This window comes from Anolis carolinensis, chromosome 2, assembly GCF_035594765.1.
Source record: "Anolis carolinensis isolate JA03-04 chromosome 2, rAnoCar3.1.pri, whole genome shotgun sequence".
Classification (NCBI taxonomy): Eukaryota; Metazoa; Chordata; class Lepidosauria; order Squamata; family Dactyloidae; genus Anolis; species Anolis carolinensis.
In genome coordinates this window covers 150,886,175-150,910,235 of record NC_085842.1, presented here as the reverse complement: position 1 = coordinate 150,910,235, position 24,061 = coordinate 150,886,175, and the positions used below count along the sequence as shown (strand labels likewise).

The 24,061-nt window shown below is 41.4% G+C and overlaps 1 protein-coding gene across 5 annotated transcripts in view; it reads left to right on the top strand.

Annotated features, from left to right (window-relative positions):
- The window catches only part of kif19 (kinesin family member 19), a 67,813-nt gene that overhangs the window by 9,084 nt on the left and 34,668 nt on the right, over nt 1–24,061 (top strand). For all 5 annotated transcript variants that reach the window (XM_062970836.1, XM_062970835.1, XM_008104121.3 and 2 more), the window contains exons 3-5: nt 15,833–15,943; nt 20,242–20,329; nt 21,325–21,461. In XM_062970836.1, the coding sequence (XP_062826906.1) occupies nt 15,833–15,943; nt 20,242–20,329; nt 21,325–21,461 (336 nt within the window). The remainder of the gene's footprint in view (nt 1–15,832; nt 15,944–20,241; nt 20,330–21,324; nt 21,462–24,061) is intronic.

Below are 24,061 nucleotides of genomic sequence, written 5' to 3'. Positions count from 1 at the left end.
GGAAGATATCCATGTGAATCACAACACTTTTTCTTGTCCACCTTCAGACCCACATGGAGAGACTCCATGGATAAAAAGTCATTTCTCTTCTTCAGACATTTTGCTTTTGTTCATATTATGGGGTGTGTGGAGGACTAGTACACTCTTCTCTTTATGTGTGGAGCAAACAACTTGAAGTATGTTTGCATAGGTTATGAATCCAACCAAAAAATTTCAAAATGATACACTTTTCTTTAATCTGAATGTTGTATGTGTTCTTTTTTAAAAAAAAAAATAGAAAAGGGGAGTAGGAAACGTGGTTGGGGACAGAGTACAAGAGTGCTAATATGTGCCAACCACAGTGTAGAAAATATAATTTTAGAATTAATATGGAAACTGAGGTTTCATATCTGAGATCACAGTGCAGGAGGACCACCCGGGGTAAAATTGAAAATAAAAAGGGAGGTGGTTTTGTACAGTTTTGAGAAAAGGGGACTTTTATTATTTTATTACTAAATTTATTTATACCCCACTTTTCCTCAGGATTGGGACCCAAAGCGGCTCACAGTCAAAAAGCAATACACATATACAGTTTCTCCAGGATATGATAAACAAATGCAAACATGACACACTGGAGGTCTTCACACCCAAATTATTATTTCCCCCCATGTATAAGAAACAATATTGTTCTTTTCCTGTTACATGGCTATTATTGTCAACTGCATGTCAGCAGCATGTTTATCTGGCACCATACATATCAGTTTCCAAAATAGATGTGATATGCATGTGGGAAATCACAGTGATGAGTGAAAATATTCAGAATTGTTGATTAGGAGGGTGGTATTGATGCTAGATGTACACCTACTAAGGTGTTCCACCAGCATAGCCAGTGATGGTGTCTTGGCTGCTTCTTGTGCATTGATCTTCAGCTGCTTGTTCTCTCTGTGGCACCAGTTGGCGTAGAAGCTGTGTAGGTGGAAAGTTCACTGGAAAACAGAAGCCTTCCGCTGCATACTGTTCCCAGTTGCAAATGTCTGCGATTCACTGGAATCCCCTTTCTCCTGAGATGGAGGATGCCCTCCCCTTCTCCTGGAACCAATGTTTCCTTGGAGATATCCCCCCCCCCCCACCCCAAAACTCTCTCTGCCCCATCCAGCTGAGGATAATGCTTTAACCGTCAGGCCAGCACATTGTTTATGGGAGTGACTTGTCGCCCTGACAATAATGTGCTGGATTCAGGGCGTGGGTTGAGCAGCCAGGAGGAACAACACCCGGGTTATTATTGGAGGGTGGTATGCAACTGCTGAATGGATTAAGTCTTTCTAAAATATACCGTATGCATCCTCTAGCCACATATAAGGCTGGGCATCGTTTCCACAGTGGCTCTTGCTCTGGCTACAGGGATTAATACTGTATTTCTTGGATTCTAAGGCCCCATCTATACTGTCATTACAGTGCAGATTGAATTGAATTATATGGTCAGTGTAGATGAGTTAAACTGCATTATATGAGTCTATTTGTTTATTTACACCCACCTTCCTCCCTGTGGGGAATCAGGGCAACTAATAATCCCACACTTTGGTCATAGTTTTAAGAAGTTCAATATAATAATAATAAATAATAATAATACAGTGTGTATTAAAGTAAAAAGGATAGAAGTGGACTATAGAGTTGCCCTGGAGGACCTGAATATTCTTAAAGAAAACTTTTTTTTATCAAATCCACATAATCAAATCAACAAATGTAAAACCCACCAATATGTAGGACAAATAATATTTCCAGGTCAAGAGTATGTGACAGGCACAGTCTGAATCCTGGCACCTTCATTTTCATTAAATTGCGGTTGGCAGTAGGCCTTCCTGGGCTGAATAAGAGGTTTTTATTTCTCTCTTGTCACCCAAGAAGAAACCTTTGTTGCCAGACATCCTGTGTTTGGTTTGGCATCATTTCCAGAAAGGGAAGCACAATTTATTCCAGGTCTTGTTTGTGTTTTATTAAAGTAAATATATGCACAATTCAGTTTGCTTGTTGGCTGATATAGTTATTTGTTTGCTGCCCGATAACCTATTAGAAGTGTGGGTGGAAGAGAAAACCCAAAACTAAGCAAGTTTCTGTACTGCTGCATGTCAAACCAGTTTCCTTCTCCCCAAGGGATTCTTCCATCTCAATTTTCTGGATTTTTTTCCAGTCACTTAATTGCTGATCTTAGAGTTTAAAATATTAGCTTAAAAATAATTTGTTTTGTGAGTGAAGTTAATAAATCAGTTTGTTATAATATACAACAGTTTGCATTCATGTACCATACATTTTGATTTCAACTGTAACATGAAGTAGCTTACAAGGAGCATGCCCTCTAATTTGGTGTGAATGGCATTCTTTGTTTCTTCTCTTTTTGTAACTATAATGTTCTGACTGTGAGGAGAAGATGGGGTGATGCTGACAGCGGATAGGGAAAATGCAGAACTACTTAATGCCTTCTTTGCCTCAGTTTTCTCACAAAAAGAAAGCCAACCTCAACCTCAACAACATGGAGTAGATGAAGGATTAGGGGAAATCCAACCCCAAATAGGGAAACAAGTTGTTTAGCAATACCTGGCCATTCTACGCGCATTTACGTTCCCAGGGCCAGATCAACTACATCCAAGAGTATTGAAGGAACTAGCGGAAGTTATTTCGGAACCACTGGCAATAATCTTTGAGAGTTCTTGGAGAACGGGAGAAGTCCCAGCAAATTGGAGGAGGTCAAATGTGCAAGAAGGGAAAAAAGGATGACCCAAACAATTACTATCCGGTCAGCCTCACTTTGATACCAGGCAAGATTCTGGAAAAGATCATTAAGGAAGTGGTCTGCAAACACTTAGAAACAAATGCGATCATTGCTAATAGTCAACATGGATTTATCAAAAACAAGTCATGCCAGACTAATCTGATCTCTTTTTTCAATAGAGTTACAAGCTGGGTCGATACAGGGAATGCCGTGGATGTAGCGTACCTGGATTTCAGTAAGGCCTTCAACAAGGTCCCCCATGACCTTATGGCAAACAAACTAGTCAAATGTGGGCTAGACAAAACTACAGTTAGGTGGATCTGTAATTGGCTAAGTGAACGAAAGGGTGCTCACCGATGCGTCTTCTTCATCTTGGAAAGAAGTGACAAGTGGAGTGCTGCAGAGTTCTGTCCTGGGCCCGGTTCTGTTCAACATAGAATCATAGAATCATAGAATAGTAGAGTTGGAAGAGACCTCATGGGCCATCCAGTCCAACCCCCTGCCAAGAAACAGGACATCGCATTCAAAGCACCCCCGACAAATGGCCATCCAGCCTCTGTTTAAAAGCCTCCAAATAAGGAGCCTCCACCACAGTCTTGGGGAGAGAGTTCCACTGCTGAACAGCTCTCACAGTGAGGAAGTTCTTCCTGATGTTCAGGTGGAATCTCCTTTCCTGTAGTTTGAAGCCATTGCTCCGCGTCCTAGTCTGCAGGGCAGCAGAAAACAAGCTTGCTCCCTCCTCCCTATGACTTCCCCTCACATATTTGTACATGGCTATCATGTCTCCTCTTAGCCTTCTCTTCTGCAGGCTGAACATGCCCCGTTCCTTAAGCCTCTCCTCATAGGGCTTGTTCTCCAGACCTTTGATCATTTTAGTTGCCCTCCTCTGGACACATTCCAGCTTGTCAACATCTCCCTTCAACTGCGGTGCCCAGAATTAGACACAGTATTCCAGGTGTGGCCTGACCAAGGCAGAATAGAGGGGGAGCATGACTTCCCTGGATCTAGACGCTATGCCCCTATTGATGCAGGCCAAATTCCATTGGCTTTCTCAGCAGCCGCATCACATTGCTGGCTCATGTTTAACTTGTTGTCCACAAGGACTCCAAGGTCTTTTTCACATGTACTGCTGTCTAGCCAGGCGTCCCCCATTCTGTATCTTTGCATCCCATTTTTTCTGCCGAAATGAAGTATCTTGCATTTATCCCTGTTGAACTTCATTTTGTTAGTTTCGGCCCATCTTCGTCTAAGTCGTTAATAAAGATGTTAAACAGAACTGGGCCCAGGACGGAACCCTGCGGCACTCTACTCATAACTTCTTTCTTTATTAACGACTTAGATGAAAGGTTAGAAGGCACGATCATCAAGTTTGCAGGTGACACCAAACTGGGGGGGGGGGGGGGGGGAGAGATAGCTAGCACTCCAGAAGACAGGAGCAGAATTCAGAACAATCTTAACAGACTAGAGAGATGGGCCGAAACTAGAAAAATGAAGTTCAACAGGGACAAATGCAAGATACTTCACTTTGGCAGAAAAAAATGGAATCAAATGATACAGAATGGGGGATGCCTGGCTCGACAGCAGTACGTGTGAAAAAGATCTTGGAGTCCTCGTGGAGAACAAGTTAAACATGATCCAACAATGTGATGCGGCTGTTAAAAAAGCCAACGGGATTTTGGCCTGCCTCAATAGTAGTATAGTGTCTAGATCCAGGGAAGTCATGCTCCCCCTCTATTCTGCCTTGGGTCAGACCACACCTGGAATACTATGTCCAATTCTGGGCACCGCAGTTGAAGGGAGATGCTGACAAGCTGGAATGTGTCCAGAGGAGGGCAACTAAAATGATCAAGGGTCTGGAGAACAAGCCCTATGAGGAGTGGCTTAAAGAGCTGGGCATGTTTAGCCTGCAGAAGAGAGGGCTGAGAAGAGACATGATAGCCATGTACAAATATGTGATAGCCATGTACAAATATAGGGAGGAGGGAGCAAGCTTGTTTTCTGCTGCCCTGCAGACTAGGACGCGGAGCAATGGCTTCAAACTACAGGAAAAGAGATTCCACCTGAACATCAGGAAGAACTTCCTCACTGTGAGAGCTGTTCAGCAGTGAAACTCTCTCTCCCGGACTGTGGTGGAGGCTCCTTCTTTGGAAGCTTTTTAGCAGAGGCTGGATGGCCATCTGTCGGGGTGTTATGAATGCGATTTCCTGCTTCTTGGCAGAGGTTGGACTGGATGGCCCATGACGTCTCTTCCAACTCTATGATTCTATGATTCTATGACTATTTACTGAGTTCCTGGTGTATTTATAGCAGTTTCATTTTCCCATTAATTTGGATGCAAGAGTGCAGTTGGAGGATTATATGTGACCCCCAAAGCTGTTTTTGTCTTTGACATGCGTCTCCGTGTATGCTGTCTTGGACAGCAGCGGCTCCCAAAGTGACCCATTTAAGGTGGAATCAGGTGTCAAGCAGGGATGTGTTATTGCCCCTACCTTATTTTCCATCTTCATCGCTATGATACTTCACCTTTTGATGGGAAGCTTCCCACCGGAGTGGAAATCATCTATCGGACACATGGCAAGCTATTTAACCTCAGCAGAATGAAAGCCAAAACCAAGGTCACCACAACATCTGTTATAGAACTCCAATATGCTGATGACAACGTAGTCTGTGCGCATTCAGAAGAAGACCTACAAGCCACTCTAAACACCTTCGCAGAAGCATACGAGAAGCTCGGCCTCTCACTGAACATCGAGAAAACCAAAGTGCTCTTCCAACAGGCACCAGCTAATCCCTCTGCAAAGCCAGGAATACAGCTTAACGGTGTAACATTAGAAAACGTTGACCATTTCCGCTACCTTGGCAGCCACCTCTCCACAAAAGTCAACATTGACACTGAAATACAACACCGCCTGAGCTCTGCGAGTGCAGCATTTTTCCGTATGAAGCAGAGAGTGTTTGATGATCGGGACATCCGTAGAGATACCATGGTGCTTGTTTACAAAGCCATTGTCCTCCCAACCCTGCTCTATGCCTGCGAAACATGGACTGTCTACAGATGTCACACTAAACTCCTGGAGCGTTTCCATCAGCGTTGCCTCAGGAAAATCCTGCAAATCTCTTGGGAAGACAGGCGGACAAATGTCAGCGTGCTGGAAGAAGCAAAGACCACCAGCATTGAAGCGATGTTCCTACGCCATCAACTCCGCTGGACTGGCCACGTTGTCCGAATGCCCAATCACCGTCTCCCAAAGCAGTTACTCTACTCCGAACTCAAGAATGGGAAACAGAATGTTGGTGGGCAGGAAAAGAGATTTAAAGATGGGCTCAAAGCCAACATTAAAAACTGTGCCATAGACACTGAGAACTGGGAAGCCCTGGCCCTTGAGCGCTCTAATTGGAGGTCAGCTGTGACCAGCAATGCTGCGGAGTTAGAAGAGGCACGAACGGAGGGCTTAAGGGAGAAACGTGCCAAGAGGAAGGAGCATCAAGCTAACCCCGACCGGGACCGCCTTCCACCTGGAAACCAATGTCCTCACTGCGGGAGAATATGCGGGTCAAGAATAGGTCTCTTCAGCCACCTAAGAACCCACCCCCAAGACACCAAGGATGGAAGACAATCGTCCTCGAGCTACGAGGGATCGCCTAAGTAAGTAAGTACTAGTATTCCTCAAAAAGGCTATTATGCCATTCCTAGAGATTTTAGTAGTGTAACGGAATCCTGGGATTTGTAGTTTGTTGAGGTGCCAGCAGATTTCTGCATAGAAGTCCAAAAAGCTTTCAAATCCAAAGCCTTTTCCTCCCCCCCCCCCCCCCCACTTCCTGAGTCATCATTTTTGTGCATCAGGAGAGCTCTCCGGAGGGTATACGTTTTGAGGGGGAAATTGGGGGCTGGGGGAGGTGTGGCTGATTGCCCTTTTGGATCAACATTTGGTTAACCTGGAAAGGCATGTAGTCACCCTCCAAGGGAAAACCCAAAGCTTGAGTTGGGGGTGGGGACAGCATCCTGGGAAGAAGTGGATTAAAATAGCCCAGTTCCTCCCAGATTTTGGGCAGTGTAGACGGGCCCTAACTAATATGGCTCATTACAACAGAATCCTGGGATCTGCAGTTTGGTGAATCACCAGCACGTTTTTGCATAGGCCAAAAAGCTTGTAAAACTAGAACTCCCATGATCTTATTACATAGAACTATGTCTGTTAAAATGGTGTCAAACTGCATTAATTCTATAGTGTAGATACAGCCTGAGTGACTGCACACAAAGATGCAACAGAATTAGCTGTCTCAAGCAAAAACCGACTGGTTGGAAAGTACTAGTGATGAGATTGAATCGTTCAGACAATCTTCTTTGTAGAGCTTAAACAAATTACATTAGTATGATGGCCCCCTAGCAGATCATTTCTCATAATAGAACAATTATTTAGTTTTGTTAACTTTTCAAAATCTCCTTCCTCCCATAAAGATTCTTTTCTGATGTGTTATAAAGACATAAACCGTCTGGTCAATTTGTTCACTGGCATAGATATACAATGATCAAGTAAGGTCTGGACTGTTGAATTGCTGCCTGTGTTTGCACCTCTTAAAGGTGTGAATCATGGCTCTTAAAAACAACATAAAGGAAAAGGAGGCCACATTAATTTACCTCTCTCTCTCTCTCTCTCTCTCTCTCTCTCTCTCTCTCTGTCTGTCTGTCTGTCTGTCTGTCTGCCTCCATAGTAGGTCACCTTCTCTTTTCTCCCAATCCCGGACTCAGCACTCATGACAGCATCTCACAGAGGTCTGATTGTCCAAGTGGAGTTACAAGACTGGCCAGCAAAGTTTTTGGCATTGTTCACAAAGCGCCCATTAATGCCCTCTAAAACAATGTCCTGTTTCTCTGGGCACAATGGCCCAAAGAGCTGCCTGTAGCACAGGCTGTTCTTGTTACTGAGAGCTACCTGCAGCTTCACCTGAAACAAGATAACTGTTCAAATCCACCAGGGCGGGGGGAGGATAGGAAGGGGCAAATTATTGTTGTGTGGAGGTAAAATCTTGAGAGAATTGTACTGCTCCATTGACATTTTAATGTACTTAAACCATCTGTATCATTCCCAGTCCTACCATTCTCTTTCTTTGGTTTGCAATCCAATTCTTGGATGTCATATCATACTCAAGCACTCGAGTCAGGAAATCATAGAATTGGAAGAGAGTGCAAGGCCCATCCAGTCCATCCCCATTCAGCCATGAACAAAAATACAATTAAAACCATCCAGATTCCAGGGAACGAGACTCTCCAAGGCAACATATTCCACCTTCAAACAGCTCTTAATATCAGAAGGTTTTTTCTAACGGTTAGGTGAAATCTCTTTTCCTGTAGTTTGAATCCATGGTCCTTCTAAGGAGGAAAACAAGCCTGTTCCTTCCTCAATGTGACATCCATTTAAACTTGCTTTTTCCAGATTAAACATAAACTGACATTCCTTGACTGTCCGTTTCAACAGTATATGTGTCTAACGTCACTGTATATGTGCTAGTTGACTGGAACCAAGATGGAAATCTAGTAATTATTTTAAGGCAGGCTGGAGAAAAGGTAACTTGCTGGTAACTCTTTGAGACTATTCCAGACAGCACCAAATTTTAATAGGTAGGGGAAAAAACCCAGGGCCTGAGAGCAGGTCTGCACAGGTGCCGGGATTTGTGCGTGCAATGTCTGGGCTTGCTCTAAATCCTTTGTTCCAGGATTTAGAAGCCTGCAAGATGACCACTGTGGGATATCCGCCGGAAATTCTGGTGACTTATTTTTTTTTAATGCGCTGATGCAAATATGTGCATTGTTCATACGAGTTTTGTTCCTGGGTTGTAAATGTTGATTCTTCATTGGTTCTATCATAAAAACCTGGCAAAAGTTGTTTACAAGGCAAAAACTTTCTCATGGCAAGAGACATCTCCTCCCACCCATTTATCAAAGTTTGTGACACACAAACAAAATTTTTACCATGTAATAAACTTTCCCCATGTTTTTACAATAGAAGCAATGAGGAACCAACATTTATAACCCAGGAACATCACCCCGCTCTTCCAAGCACAAATACACCACCAAAGCTGTCCTGACAGATGGCCATGCAGCCTCTGAATAATGATGCTAATGATGAAATTCTGTTCCTGGTTTGAAAGTTTAATGGTGTAGACCTTACTTTGAAAGTACTTATCATTCTCTACAAACTTTGTTTGTGTGCCACAAACTTTGATAAATGGGTGGATGGCGATGTCCTTCTTGCCACAACAGTTTTTGCCCTATAATCCATTTTCACCAGGCCTTTACAATAGAAGCAATGAAGAACTGACATTTATAACTCAGGAACAAACCAACATAAACATTCCATATTTTCTGAGTGCAGGGACATACCGAGATTAGAAGATCCTAATCTTCTGGCCAGAACCGAGATATTCCCTCACGTTTTTATCTCGAGTTTTTTTCAGCTTTGTAGCAATTCTTCTCGCATTTTCACCTGATGTCATCTAGCCACTCTCTATTTTGAACTGGGAGCTCCTGGGATAAAGGTACTGTGCGGATTGACCCTGAATGATTTGTAGTAGATCTGTAAGGGTTTTTGACTTTCAGTAGCAATGCTTTTCCTCTCTCTATAAATTATATGAAGAGATGCAGAAAAATGCTTAGTATAGGGAAACCAGGAGTGGGTTACAATGCTGTGAGTTCACTTCTAATAATGATCTTTCTGTGGTGCTGGGATATTAGCTCTGAGGTTGTGCTAATAGTAGTATTGCAATTGTGATGAGGTCTCCCAAGTCAGGTAGACTTCTGTTGAGGAGACAGACTATGAAAAATTATACCATTCAACTTCTTAGCAGCAACAATAGTGAGGGGTGACACGGTTAAATAATCTCTTATGGTGTATCTACAATATAGAAATAATGAGTTTTGGCACCACTTCAATTGGCTTGGTGCTATGGAATTACAAGTGTTGTAGTTTTACAAGGCTTTTGGGCTTCTCAGCTAATGAGTGCTGGTGCCTTACCATACTACAATTTGCAGGATTCCGTAGCATTGAACCCTATGGCAGTTAAAGTGGTGGCAAACTGTGTTATTTCTACAGTGTAGATGCATCCACAGAGGCAATGGCAGTTGCATTTCCCAAATTCTATATACAGTGTTCCCTCACTACTTTGCGGTTCACTTTTCACAGATTTGCTGTTTCACAGTTTTTCATCAGACAAGTAGGACCTGTATAAAAGACTATTATAAATAATAAAAATTACAATTTACAGCCTAAGGAAGGGAGGGAGGAGAAGCCAAAGGGAGAGAAAAGGAGCCCAAGCGGCAACTGGAGGAGAAGGAGGTGATTTATCAACACACGATTGGTTGATAAAGACTTAAAATAGTGTATAACTACTAAAATAATTATAAATATTAAAATAAATATAGTGTCCCTACTTTGTGGATTTTCACTTATTATGGGTGGTCCTGGAACCTAACCTCTGCAATAAGTGAGGGAACATTGTATGTTAGTACAGTAGAGTCTCACTTATCCAACATAAACGGGCCAGCAGAACATTGGATAAGTGAATATGTTGGATAATAAGGAGGGATTAAGGAAAAGCCTTTTAAACATCAAATTATGTTATGATTTTACAAATTAAGCACCAAAACATCATGTTATGCAACAAAAAAGTAGTTCAATATGCAGTAATGCTAAGTAGTAATTACTGGATTTATGAATTTAGCACCAACATATCACGATGTATTAAAAACATTGACTACAAAAATGCGTTGGATAATCCAGAACGTTGGATAAGCGAGTGTTGGATAAGTGAGACTCTACTGTATTACATAAAAGCAGTATTGTTAAATCACTTCTACATATCTTTTTTCTTGATAACACTATAATGAGACAATTAAAAATGAAGCAAGATATAGTGCTGGAATATGAGACTTCCAGGTCAGAGGATACTCAACTAGCTCCTGGGAAATAGTAAAGAACAAATACAAGTAGTTCTGTAGCTAATGTCACCATTGTACTCAGTTGAAAAGGACATTCAGTTGCAGAGATGCACAACACTGAAAGGAAAGTTTGAAGCAGCGCATCACATATAACAGGAAGGGGAACATCACAATAGAAGAAGACTCCTGTTCCTTGGATCAAACATTTGTCAAATTGGGGATTGTAGTCAAGAAGTCAGAAAATGAAGACTTGGAAGAGCAGCTCTAAAGGAACTAGGCTGGATCCTCAGTTACAAAGATGTGCAATTGAATACCAGAAGTCAGGATTGACCATCTCACAGTGATTAAGATGCCTGTCTATGGCCATGAAAGCTGGAGAGTGAAGAAAGGTGACATGAAGAAGGGCAAGCTATTTCAAGTGTGATCTTGGAAGAGGAGTCTGCAGATAGCATAGATAGATAAAAAGACAAAGAAATGAATCTGAGAGCAAGTCAAACCTAACCCACTAGAAATCAAAATGGCTACACTGGGGCACTTGTTCTGTGATCATATCATGAGACAGCATAACTCATTAGAAAAAATAATGGTGGAAGGAGGGAAGGAGATAGATTGAATCAAGGAAGTATCAGTCTTGGGTTTGCAAGGCCTGAATGATGATAACCTGGGCTCAGTATCTGGCTTCTACTTAAAACAAAAGTACATTTCGCAATCTTGAAATCCACTCTCTCCTGTTCTAAGATATATTTTGGAGTATTTAAGTAACTTGCAATTGACATCATTATTGTATTTGTAGCTTACTGAAGCCCAACTAGAACTTTTAATAATGTTGTGAAGTGTATGGCTATGCATCTATGCAGAAAAAACTAATTTACATTTCAAAAGAACAAAGCACAAAACTTTCAAATAGGCTGTTTTCCATGCAACAGGAAGGTAAAGAAAAATACCCATAATGGAAACTTAATTTCCCATTTGGTCTAGATCTTTTTCTTTGTTCAGTAGGCAAGAATGGATGAAATATTATGCAGATGAAATGTTCAAATGCAGTTTCCAAATCTGAATATCTTTTTTGATCAGTATTTGTCAGACTTGGGTCTCCAGATGTTGTTGGTCTACAACTCCCAGAAACTGTGGCTAGCAATATAAATGCAAAGATGTTTCTGGAGTTGTAGTCTAACAGTATCTAGCAGTGCAAACTTTGGAACTACTTGTTTAGGATATTGTTTTAGTTATGGGGAAAGACTATGACTTAGTTGTAGAGCACATACTTTGCAATCCTTGTCACGAAATAGCAGATGACAGGGAAAAACTCTGGCTCTGGAGCCTTTTATTCATTACAAATTAATTTTTAAAAATTAGAAGTTTTCTTTTAAATTGCAGTGTTGCTTCTAAAAATCTCTCTTTGGCACAACTGAGAGGACAAACTGAAATGACCTGTATAACCGAAATTGTCTTTATAGTTTAATGGATGCTAAAGGAATTATGGGCCATCAAAGATTTTAGAAAAGGGATGGGGAATGTATGTGCTTCAGTTGGTGTTCCCCACAATACTTCACAGTTGCTTTGCTGTCAAAGGGTAATGGGACTCGGACTCCAGCAGGATGTGGAGTGACACTTATTCCCAGTCTGTTTCAGAGGCAACTAATGAGCAAGCTGCTTATTTTGGTAGAATGAACATAAAGCAAGAGTTATTCAAGCCTTGCAAAATGAGCCATTTCTTCCCCCCTTTTACCATTTTTGGTACAAATGTTGAGCAACCATTGTACTCCCTGTACAACTCATTCCTTATTTATTCTAAGGGTTCTGATAATGATACTTTAGTGCTAATGAAGTGCATTCAGATGCTTTGTATGACTTATTGTAATTACATATGGAGATTTAGTTTCATTTTTAAGAATCTTTCCTCTCAAAGGAATCCCATGCTTACTTTATTTACTGCGCTTATGTTCTTCCAAACTCAGTACATGTTCCTTATCGCTTTCTGTTTCATATGATGCAGGATAAATTGAAAAGCTGTTGTAGGCTAAAGCTCTCATGGGAGCTCTGAGTTAATGCAGGAAGGTGAACTTGTGTCTCTCCTGTCCTAGTCTAGCTACACTGCTTTGAACAGTGCCAATTAATTGCTCCCCACATCGTTCCAAGCCACCCTTTTTATCAGTTGCTGGGAGTGGGGATCATCTTTCAAAGAGCCCCTATTAAGGCCTCCTAGATATAATGAAATCCAACCTAATGTTGCTTCTCAGGGCAATGTGATCCCTGCACACACAAGGACAACAAGCTGTGCTCACAGGGGACAGATGCTGACATCTCCTTTACCATCAGTAGCTCCTTCTACATAGCAGGTGTCCAGTTCTCCTACTAAATAGCTCATTGAATTGAAAATTGCGGGAGGGGGGCTTGCCTCACCTCGGTCAGTGCTTTTACATGTACTTAATGTATGTGAGCAGTATTGGTCACATGGATACAGGCACTTTAAATTAAGCCCATGATAGAACACCCCCCCCCCCCGAGCTGATAAATACATTTTTTCAGAGGGAAGAAATACTGTATTCCACAGAGACTATCTATAGCACAGCAAAATCTTTGAATCTAGTGGAGTATCCCTTACACAGAATTCAAAACTACACTAAAATCTGATCTTCTTCATATGGATGGCTGAAATAGGGGCCAAATCTATACTGACTAATACATCTGGCATGTAGTATGCCAGATCAGCCCTGGGTAAGGGCCAAACACAGTTCACCACTGCTGGGCAACTATTTTTCCTGTCCTTTCAATGTTGTAGTAGTCTCCAGCTATGATACAGGTCCTACCTGTCTGATGTTGCATACAGTGATGTTGGAGGATGGGGCACTGGAAGAGAGAGGAGACGGAGAAGAGAAATCATCCCTCCTTGCTCCCTTCCCAGAGCACTCTGTCCTACATCACTGTATGCGATAGTGGATAGGAAGTACCTACATGGCAGCTGGAGTCCACTGCAATATGGATTGGGGAAGCAACTGCCATTTCATGTCTCCAGACCCAAGCCTGGGACAAACAGGATGGCAGTGGGAATAGTTCTGCTTTGGAACTAGTCCAGCTGATCCCACAGACCTAAAGTCAGGAGGTAGTCCTAATTCTGGGCAAGAATTCAGACTTTCCCAGGACCTTGAATAACATAAGGCAAGGCTGCACTAGGGTGACCTTGCCCCACGTTACCCCAGATCAGCCTCGTGTAGCATTTGTAATCTAGCTCTACATAGGCCTAAGTCCTCCAGTGTAGATGTGGCCTGTGACACCTTGGCTTTCTGTAGGTTCAGTGTGCACAAACTTGGTTTTATGCCCAAAATTATTAAAAATATTGCATAAGGTGTATATGATAAATGAATTTCGTGTTTAGACTTGGATCTCATTTCCAAGATGTCTCATTTTGCCCATATATGCAAATACAGGTATTCCAGAAACCAGAAAAAAAAATCTGAAATCCCAAATGCTTCTGGCCCCAAGCATTTCAAATAAGAGATACTTAAGTTCCACAAAGAATCAGATTTATTTCAGTACAAAAAATATAATAAATATACAAAATATAAATCCCTCCACTTTTTATTGCCTCAAAAGAGGCCCTGATTTCTGCACAGTCTTATATGGGCGGTAGTAGAGTTATAACACTGTTGACCCCTAGCAGATGCACAAAATGTTCTTTGCCCCCTCTCTCGTCCTGTTGCTGATCTTTCAGGGATTAAACCCAACAAATAGTTACCACATTTAAGACTACATATGGTATCCCTATGGCTAGTACAGACCTGTCCCCTTTGTCAGTCCAGATTAAGGTTAGTAGGGATCAGAGAAACACAAAGGAAGATTAATGGTCCTCACACAGGTGGGTGGACACTTGATTAAGGGAAGCAGTCAACACAGAAGCTGTTGGTTGTTCTGCAACTTCATTTCTTTGTATTATATTACTGTCTGGCACTCCCAGGGATTCTCTTCAAATTGAACTTCCCAGAGGGAAGAAGTGTGTTTACCCGTAGAGCTCGGGATTCACATGGCAGATACTTGGTACTCTGGATTAAATGTCCAGAAGGCAGGTCATCGGAAGTATCTCTGTTTGAGAGCTCTGGAAAACTATCACCAGTAGATAATACTGGGTTTGATGGATGAATAGGTTCACCTGGTATAAAAACAGCTTCCTGTGGCCTTGTTATCATGCAAGGATCTATCCCTTGAGAGTCCTTTTTGGTAAAGGTTAATTTTTTGAATCCCATGACAAAGCTACCCTCTTTTCAAGCCAAATTCCGATTGTTGTGTGCCCTCGAAGTCCTTTCCAAATAATGATGTCCCTAAGAGAACCTATCACAGGAATATTTTTTGCAAGATTTTTTCAAAGGGGGTTTACCATAGCCTTCCTCTGAGGCAGAGAGAATGATTTGCCCAAGGTCATCCAATGGACCAGTACACTGGTTTCACTTAAACCACTATACTATGTTTGCCGCTTTGGTTTTAAGGCAATACTTGCAACCAAAAAGCTATTAGAATGTATCTACATTCTTACTGACAATAGGCTTGAAAACACAGCAGTAGGCTAAGTTAGAAATATGTAAACCGTTGGGCTCTCTATCCCACAATTCTCTAGGTACCTCAGAAGAACCCAACATCCTGCTATTTAATGTATGTTTCCCAGCATATCTGTATGTATTACACCAGGGTAACTTAATTAGTCAGAAGCCAGTTCACAGCTTCAGGCTTAACACCCAAGGGGATCTCTGTTATTAAAGGTTATTATATCTTATGGGAGATGGCTTCAGGGGGAAAGCATAGGTAGATGTTGGAAAAACTATAGATATTACAGCTGCCTTAGACAAAATGTCATCAGATTTAGAAATTTCTGAGACCAAACGTCATCAGATTGAGAAATTTCTGAGCTATTTCCTAAATAAAATCTTTATGTTACAATCCATATTATCGCATCTAGAGATCAGTGTCATCTGAGGAAAGAGGAACAATGGTTAGCTGCAAACTCCAAGCCATTTGGTTTCTTAGCAGGGGTCAGAAAACGGTTTACAAGGAGGAATGGTGTACGTATTATCTTTCCCTCCTTGGTTATTTTTTTCCCCTGATTTATTTACACTTCTCCAGTATAAACACCATCAAAATTCTGATACTGTTCTTTTCAGATGGTTGTCCTAATGGATCCACTGGGGGATCCTGATGATGTCCTCCGTGCTAACCGCTCACGAGAAAAATCCTATATGTTTGATGTAGCCTTTGATTTTGCTGCTACCCAGGTAAGGGGTCAGGTATTCATAACCACTCAAGTGGGGCCCTATGGAAAAATAGATATGATGTGGGAAATGAATGTAGCAGTTTCCTCAGAATTTACTACTTTATCACATCAACCTGTAGTCTTGTGGCATTTTTTAAGCAAGTGGATGTATACCGTCATTGGCAATACTACTTTCACACCTTTTTGCAATTGTGCTATTCTGGAGTTGTGGTGATGTGAATTCACACAATCAGTCTTCCACGCAACCTTGCTTTCTACCCATCCACATACTTTTTTTCCACCACAGTTGTGCAGTCATGCTGTTTTTCATTCTCACAAGACCTTCCCTCCCTCAGTAATATCAGGACTGCAAGTGTTGGGAAACTGTATTATCAAAGGCTTTCATGGCCGGAATCACTGGGTTGCTCTGAGTTTTTTGGTCGGTATGGCCATGTTCTAGCAGCATTCTCCTAACATTTTGCCTGCAATTGTGGCCACCATCTTCAGAGGTTCTGTGACAGTGAGGCAACTACGTAGAAAAAATCAGCAATCTCAACGCCAATAACAAACTTAACAGCTTTGATGTGGTGTTTCTATTCACTAAGGTCCCCATAGCAGCCACCATTGCACTTATTAACTGGAATTTCCCAGGAGACATCACAGTCCTGTTTCAACATTGCCTCACTACAAGTAACTTCCAGTGGGACAGTGAATTAAATGAACAGAAAGATGGAGTAGCCATGGGGAGCCCTCTTAGCTCTGTTATAGCAATTTTTACATGGAACAATTTGAGAAACATGCCCTGGAAACATTATTTAAAAATCCCACTGTATGGTTTTGATATGTGGGTGACACATTCACCATTTGGATCTATAGAGGAGAAGAACCACACAAGTTCCTGGACCACATCAGCAACATCCACCCAAATATCCAATTTACCATGGAAAAAGAAAACGAAGGAAAACTACCACTTCTAGATGTCCTAGTCATCTGCAAACCAAGTCAACAATTGGGTCACACATTTTACAGAAAACCTACACACACTGATAGATGCCTACATAAAAACTCCAACCATCGTCCAGGTCAAGAAAGAAGCACAATTAAAATCTTGGTAGATGGTTCAAACAGGATCTGTGAATCTCACCTCCTCCAAGGTGAACTGGACCACCTAAACTGGGCTCTACAGGCCAATTGATACTCCACTGCAGACATCAGAAGAGCTGCACGACCAAAGACAAGCAACAGGAGTAAAGACAAAGATCTACCTAGAGGAAAAGTGCACTTACCATATATTAGGGAAGCTGATGAAGAAACATAACCTACAAACAATCTACAGACCTACTAATAAAATTAAACAAATACTATGTTCAGCAAAGCTTATGAGAGATCCTCTAACCACTGCAGGAGTCTCACGTATACCGTGTAGTTGTGGACAAGTCTACATAGGGAGCACCAAACGCAGCACCCAAACAAATAAAAGAACATGAAAGGCACTGCAGACTAATTGAGCCAGAGAAATCAGCTATAGCAAAGCACATGATAACCCAACCTGGACACAATATTATTTGAGAACACAGAAATTCTGGACCACTCTGACAACCATTATGGCAGACTATACAGAGAAGCCATTGAAATCCACAAACACATGGGCAATTTCAACAAAAAAGAGGAAACCATGAAAATGAACAAAATCTGGTCACCAGTATTAAAACACACCAGAATCAAGACAATGAATAATGAACACTACTCAGAAACAGGAGAACTCCAGACAATCAATCAAGGGCCAGTTAAAACCTCCCAGGTAGAGGATGCCTCCAGGCAACAAAGGACAGTTACCTCTATGCAGATGCCCTCACTGATTGACTTTGCAAACTTCATGACTACTCCAATGCTAATTCAAGTTTGCTAAGTGCAACATTCATACTTGCGTTGAACAGACAAGGGTTCTTTCTCCCACCCTGGACATTCCACAGGTATATACTCCACTTGCCTCACTGCCACAGAATCTCTGAAAATGCCAGCCACATATGCAGGCAAATGTTAGGAGGGAATGCTGCTAGAACATGACCATACAGCCCGAAAAACTCACAGCAATCCTGTAAGGTAACTATGACACAAGAAATAATGTGGGACAACAGTGATAATGGATTCAATAATGGATTTTTCTATCATTAAAAAGAAATAATCCAATTATGATTCTAGCAGAATGCCACCACGAGGCAGACATAAAGTCACATAATCAAACCTCACCAAATGTGTTTTTGTCCAGTTATGATTTTTTCATTGTTAGCCTAGTGTAATCTTCAGCCAGAGGAATGGCTAGAGGAAGGGAGGTTTTAGTGGGATTATTATACCTTGCGCCAAAAGGTGTTTTTTGTATTCCAGATCTCCCATCTGCTTTGCAACTTATAGGGAGAATATTATACAATGTTCCCTCCCTACTTCGTGGTTCACTTTTCGCACCCTCGCTGTTTTGCGGGTTTTTAATAAACTCTTAATTAGTATAAAACATAAAATAATATTATAAATCCCTTATAAATTCCTCTTTCTACTTCCTTCCTAAGGAGAAGCCTAAGGAAGGAAGTGAAAAGGAGGCTGAAGCAGCTTTGTTTTCACCTCACAAGGCAGCAGCAGTGGTGGGAGCGCGCATGTGTGTGCTTGAGAGGCAAGGAGGGGACAGAGATGCTACTTGCAAACAACACAAATGTAGCGTCCCTACTTCATGGATTTTCACTTTTTGCGGGTGGTCCTGGAACGTAACCCCCACGATAAGTGAGAGAACACTGTACATGGCCTTATAATTCCCCCACCTGTTTTTCATTTCTTAAAAAAAGATAATATATACATCTTTTGTGTTACATCTAGTTCAGCTTGAAGGCACTTCCGTAATCCCAACCTCTCCCTCCTTTATCTTGAAGGTAGTACCGTACCAGGTGGCATGTAGGACCGCTGGAACAAACCATAAGCTCCTGTTTCATCAGTTCCATTTCAAACTAATTTGCACACTAGACTGAAACTGGAGCTTCCTTCCCCTCATCCCATTCGCTCCTCAAGTGAGAATTAGGAAGGGGGTTGGAGTGGAGAAGAAGCAAATGGGTAGGAGGATGGATTGTTGTTAAAAGACAGTGGGTGAAAGTGTGCAATCACACAGGTGTCCTACTCCAGACAGTCACTACTTTATAGCCCTTAATGGACATTGACCAGTCATGATGTGGAAGAAATGACACTGAAATCTCCTTAAGGTTGCAAGTCTTCTTGGCATTCATTTGTGTGGATGCATAACAGCTCCCACAAAATGGAATGACTGTGAAGTAAACTTAATAAGGAAGTTTGCGCATTTGTTGAAGGAAATGAGAACAAATATGCAGGGAGAGGCAGGTTCCTTGGCCAAGACTTCAGGTCACTTGAGTCATCCTGCAGAAAGAGCTCGCCAGTCTGTCTGCAAAAATGGGTGATATTAGTAGGAGCCCCGGTGGTGAAGTGTGTTAAAGCACTGAGCTGCTGAACTTGCAGACCGAAAGGTCCCAGGAGAGTGAGCGCCCGCTGTTAGCTCCAGCTTCTGCCAACCTAGCAGTTCGAAAACATGCCAATGTGAGTAGATCAATAGGTACCGCTCTGGCAGGAAGGTAACGGCACTCCATGCAGTCATGCTGGCCACATGACCTTGGAGGTGTCTACGGACAACGCCGGCTCTTCGGCTTAGAAATGTAGATGAGCACCAACCCCCAGAGTCAGACATGACTGGACTTAACGTCAGGAGAAACCTTTACCTTTACTAGTAGTTGCTTTGGAGATAGCCCCCCTTTTCCCTTCAACAGCTTGAGTTCGATGAAACTATGCCTTTTGGCCTACTTTGCATCCAGTTTTGCAATAAGCTATATAGTGTAGAGAGGTCTGATACATAGAGATTGTTTTTCTTTCAAGGGATTCAAGAGAGCTCTAAGAAAGACTGATAGATCAGGTGCATAATATTAAATTATTAAATATAAACATTATTATAAAAAGAAAAATAGTGAATAAATATCAAACAGGTGGGTGATGCAACATAAAATTAGCTCAAATTTATGGCTAACATTTTTACCTTGAGGAGTGTTCAATGTCTTTCAGCCCTAAGAGCAATTATTGTGACAGTATTTTTTTTAACTCTGTGCTGCTGTGTTTGCCTGGCTGCAGGGCTGTAGTTAAGGAGAAGAGCAAAGAGCAGAAACAACTGGCATAAAAAACAGTTTGTTGACATCTGTTTGCTCTTATTCAGTATATTTGCTTCCTGGGGAACAAATTGTTTTATTGATATACTCATCTGCTCATCTTCCTTTGCAGGACATAGTCTACCGCACTACCACAAAAGGGCTCATTGAAGGCGTCATCTCGGGCTACAATGCTACTATTTTTGCTTATGGCCCTACTGGTAAGAGGACAAACTCAGCTGTTTTTGCTCTGGTCTTAACAATGGGTTCTGGCAACTTTAAGCATAAGATGTTTTATGTCAGGAAGCAGTAGGACAAACTTCAAGATTGTGTTCTTTAGGATGGATTCCTAGTAGCATTCTCTTCCATTAAATGGGGTAGGCTCAATTGAGATCTTTTGACTTGGTCTTTTTGAATCAATGCATTTTTACCCAATGAAAATGACCTGTTTTTTAGCACAGTAAATCTGAAGTACAAAACTAGTCCAAATTCTCTTGTTCTATCCTTGTTATATTTCAGTGTCTTATTCCAGCAAAACCTGTTGAACATAACCTTGTCCATTCCACTACAGCCCTAGCTGCCAGGTTCGAATCCCACCCGGAGAGAGCACGGATGAGCTCCCTCTATCAGCTCCAGCTCCATGTGGGGACATAAGAGAAGCCTCCCACAAGGATGATAAAAACATCAAAACATCTAGGTGTACCCTGGGCAACGTCCTTGCAGACGGCCAATTCTCTCACACCAGAAGCGACTTGCAGTTTCTCAAGTCGCTCCTGACATGAAAAAACAAAACAAAAACACAACCATGTGGGAAATCATTTTGTCACTGGGAAACCATGTTAAGTCACTTTGTGTCTCTTTTGTGGAGAGAAAAAGCAGGGTATAAAAGCATTATTATTATTATTATTATTATTATTATTATTATTATTATTATTATTATTATTATTCTATAATTTGTTCCTAATCAGTCACATTTTGTTTCATTTATGAGCATAAAAGCAAAGAACTTGGGTTCCCAGGGAGCCATTAACTATGTCTACTTTAAAGGGTTTGATAATCAAGACATCTCACCTCACCTCTGTTGGAAAGTAAAGAGTTGAAGGAGCAAAGAGTTCCTTTTAAAGTGTAATTTGTTAAGATGGAGTTCTAATTTGGGCACCTCCTAAATGAAAATATGTCACCTGTTTACTGAACATGTTCTAATTCTTCTTCTCAGGTTGTGGAAAGACCTACACCATGCTTGGCACAGACAGTGAACCTGGCATTTATGTACGCATGCTCAATGATCTCTTCCATGCTATTGAGGAAACCAGCAATGATATGGATTATGAAGTGTCTATGTCTTACTTAGAGGTGGGTTACTACCAGAGCAGAGGAGGATTTAGGATCATAGAATCTTAAAGTTCGGATTTTTGGGAGTTGTAGGCCAAAGCACTTGGGGACCCACAGGTTGAGAACCACTGAAATACTGGCTTCCAGCTATTTAGTGACCTCCAAAGATGAAGACCCCACTACTCTCTGAAGCTGGCTATTTCATGCTCAGTTAGCTCTCATAGTAAAAAAGTTCTCATGTTTAGGTAGAATCTATTTTCTTGTAATTTGAACCTTTTGGTTGGTGTTCTAGTCTCTGGGTCTTCAGGAAACAATCTGTCTTCACCTTCTACATAATATCTACATTCTACATAATGCGGCAACTAAAAAGCCAATGCGGTTCTAGGCTGCATCAAAAGCAGTGTAGTATCTAGATCAGGGGTTGTCAAACTGTTTCAGCTGCTGCGCCTTTTTTGAAGCAAAAATTTCTCATGGAGCCCCAATAAATGTTTATATATTACACTAGCTGTGCCTGTTGCTGTGGCTTATGGGAATACTTTGTTGACCAGGTGGAATAGCAGTGAATAGCCTTGCAGCCTCAAAGCCTGGCTGTTTTCTTCTTTTGCGAATCATTGTTTGGTGAGCTGAAATACAATGGAATAGGCTTGCTGCTTGGAAGGCTGGGTACTTGCGTTCTAGGGGAATGGTTTTTTGGCCAATTTGAATTGCACTGAATATCCTCGCTGTTTCAAAGCCTGGTCGCTTTATAGGGGCATCCTTCCTTGGGCAGGTTGAAAGGGACAGAGTAGGCTTGTGGCTTCAAAACCTGAGGGTTTTCTATCTAGGGGAAATCTTGGTTGGCCAGGTTGAACAGCACTGAATAGCCTTGCTGCTTACAAGCCTGGCCACTTTCTACTTGTGGAATTCTTGGTTGGCCAGGTTGAATAGCAATGAATAGTTTCAGTGTAGCAAGTATGAATGCTGCAATTAGTCAACTTGATTAGCATTTAATAGCCTTGCAACTTGAAAGCCTGGCTGCTTCCTGCCTGGGGAATCCTGTGTTGGGAGGTGTTAACTGGCCCTGGTTGTTTCCTTTCTGGAATTCCCCTGTTTTCAGAGTTTTGCTCTTTATTTACTGTCTTGATTTTAGAGATTATATTGTTCTGTATTATTATACCACAATAATTTTTGATATTACATTTATAATCTTATATTACCTGCTTAGAACTGGATTATATGAGGCCCCTTCTACACAACTGTATAAAATCCACACTGAACTGGATTATATGGCAGTGTGGACTCAAGATAATCCAGTTCAAAGCAGATACTGTGGATTATCCTGCCTTGGCATTCTGGGTTATATACGTGTGTGGTAGGGCCTTGAGTCTACACTGCTATATAATCCAGTTCAAATCGGATAATCTGTATTTTATAGGCAGTGTGGAAGAGGCCTGAGTCAAGAGGCCCTGGGTGCCATTCTGGCTGAGTAGGTTGCTAGGAGACGAAGTGGGCGGACCCTACCCTTCCAACTGGAAGCAAGAGGAAAAAACTGTTCTTCCTCTTCCTCTAATTTGGGCTTTATTTTTCTAGGGTTTTTTTTTGTTTGTTTGTTTGAAAGACATATTTTGGATGACTATGTCTTTTGTGGCCAAATTTGGTGTGATTTGGTTTAGTGATTTTGCTGTTTATTTAATAATAAAGTGCACATTATATTTTTATATAGAGAGATTATATAGTTGTACATTATATATTCTATATAATGTATATGTATCAGGCATGGGCAAACTTTTTGTTGCATTGTGTTTTAAAATTTGACTGACAGGCCAGGCCAGTGGCAGATGGATGGAGATTGTATGTGTGAACTAATTGAAAACAATGAACAAATTCGTATGCACACTGCACATATCTCATTTGTAGTGCAAAAAAGGAAATAAAGAACAATACAATATTTAAAAGGAAGAACAATTTTAACCAACATAGACTTAACAGTATTTTAGTGGAAATACTCCAGTCCAGCCCCCTTTTGCCATTACATCAGTGTATGTTCATCTCAGAAACCTGAATAGACAAAACCTCAATGGGATCGGTTTTTCCAATAGAAATGCGTTCTCGCCTTAAATCTGTGCCTCGTCTTAACCCAGTACTTTGCTCTGACACCCTTTCCATCCTTTCAGCCTTTATGGCTGCTGTACACATACTAGTATGCACAGATAATCGCCTTGGTAACACATCAGGCCTCAAGCTAGTATAATATTGACATATGTTGGCAGTTTGGAGCAAACAGCCACCTGGCAACAAACAGGAAGTGAGATGAGCACCACTGTGTAATAACATGCCAAAAGAACTAAAGTGCCTTTCTGTTTCTTCTCATATTATGGTTGGGTACTTATTCCATCATCCAGCCAGCTTTGCTTTTGGCATCTGTGCTGAAAGCAATTTTTCAACTTTCACTGTTCTTCTCCCAAATCAATTTTCTTCTCCCAAATCAATTTTCACTCTCAAGGCTTATTCAGATATTGGCAAAAAATATTCTAAAATGTTCTGTTGCCAATGTATTGTTAGGTTGTGCATTCTAGGGAGGAGATGGCATTGGGGTGATGTTGCCAAATGTCTTGAGCAGACTAATACTATTAATACTATCT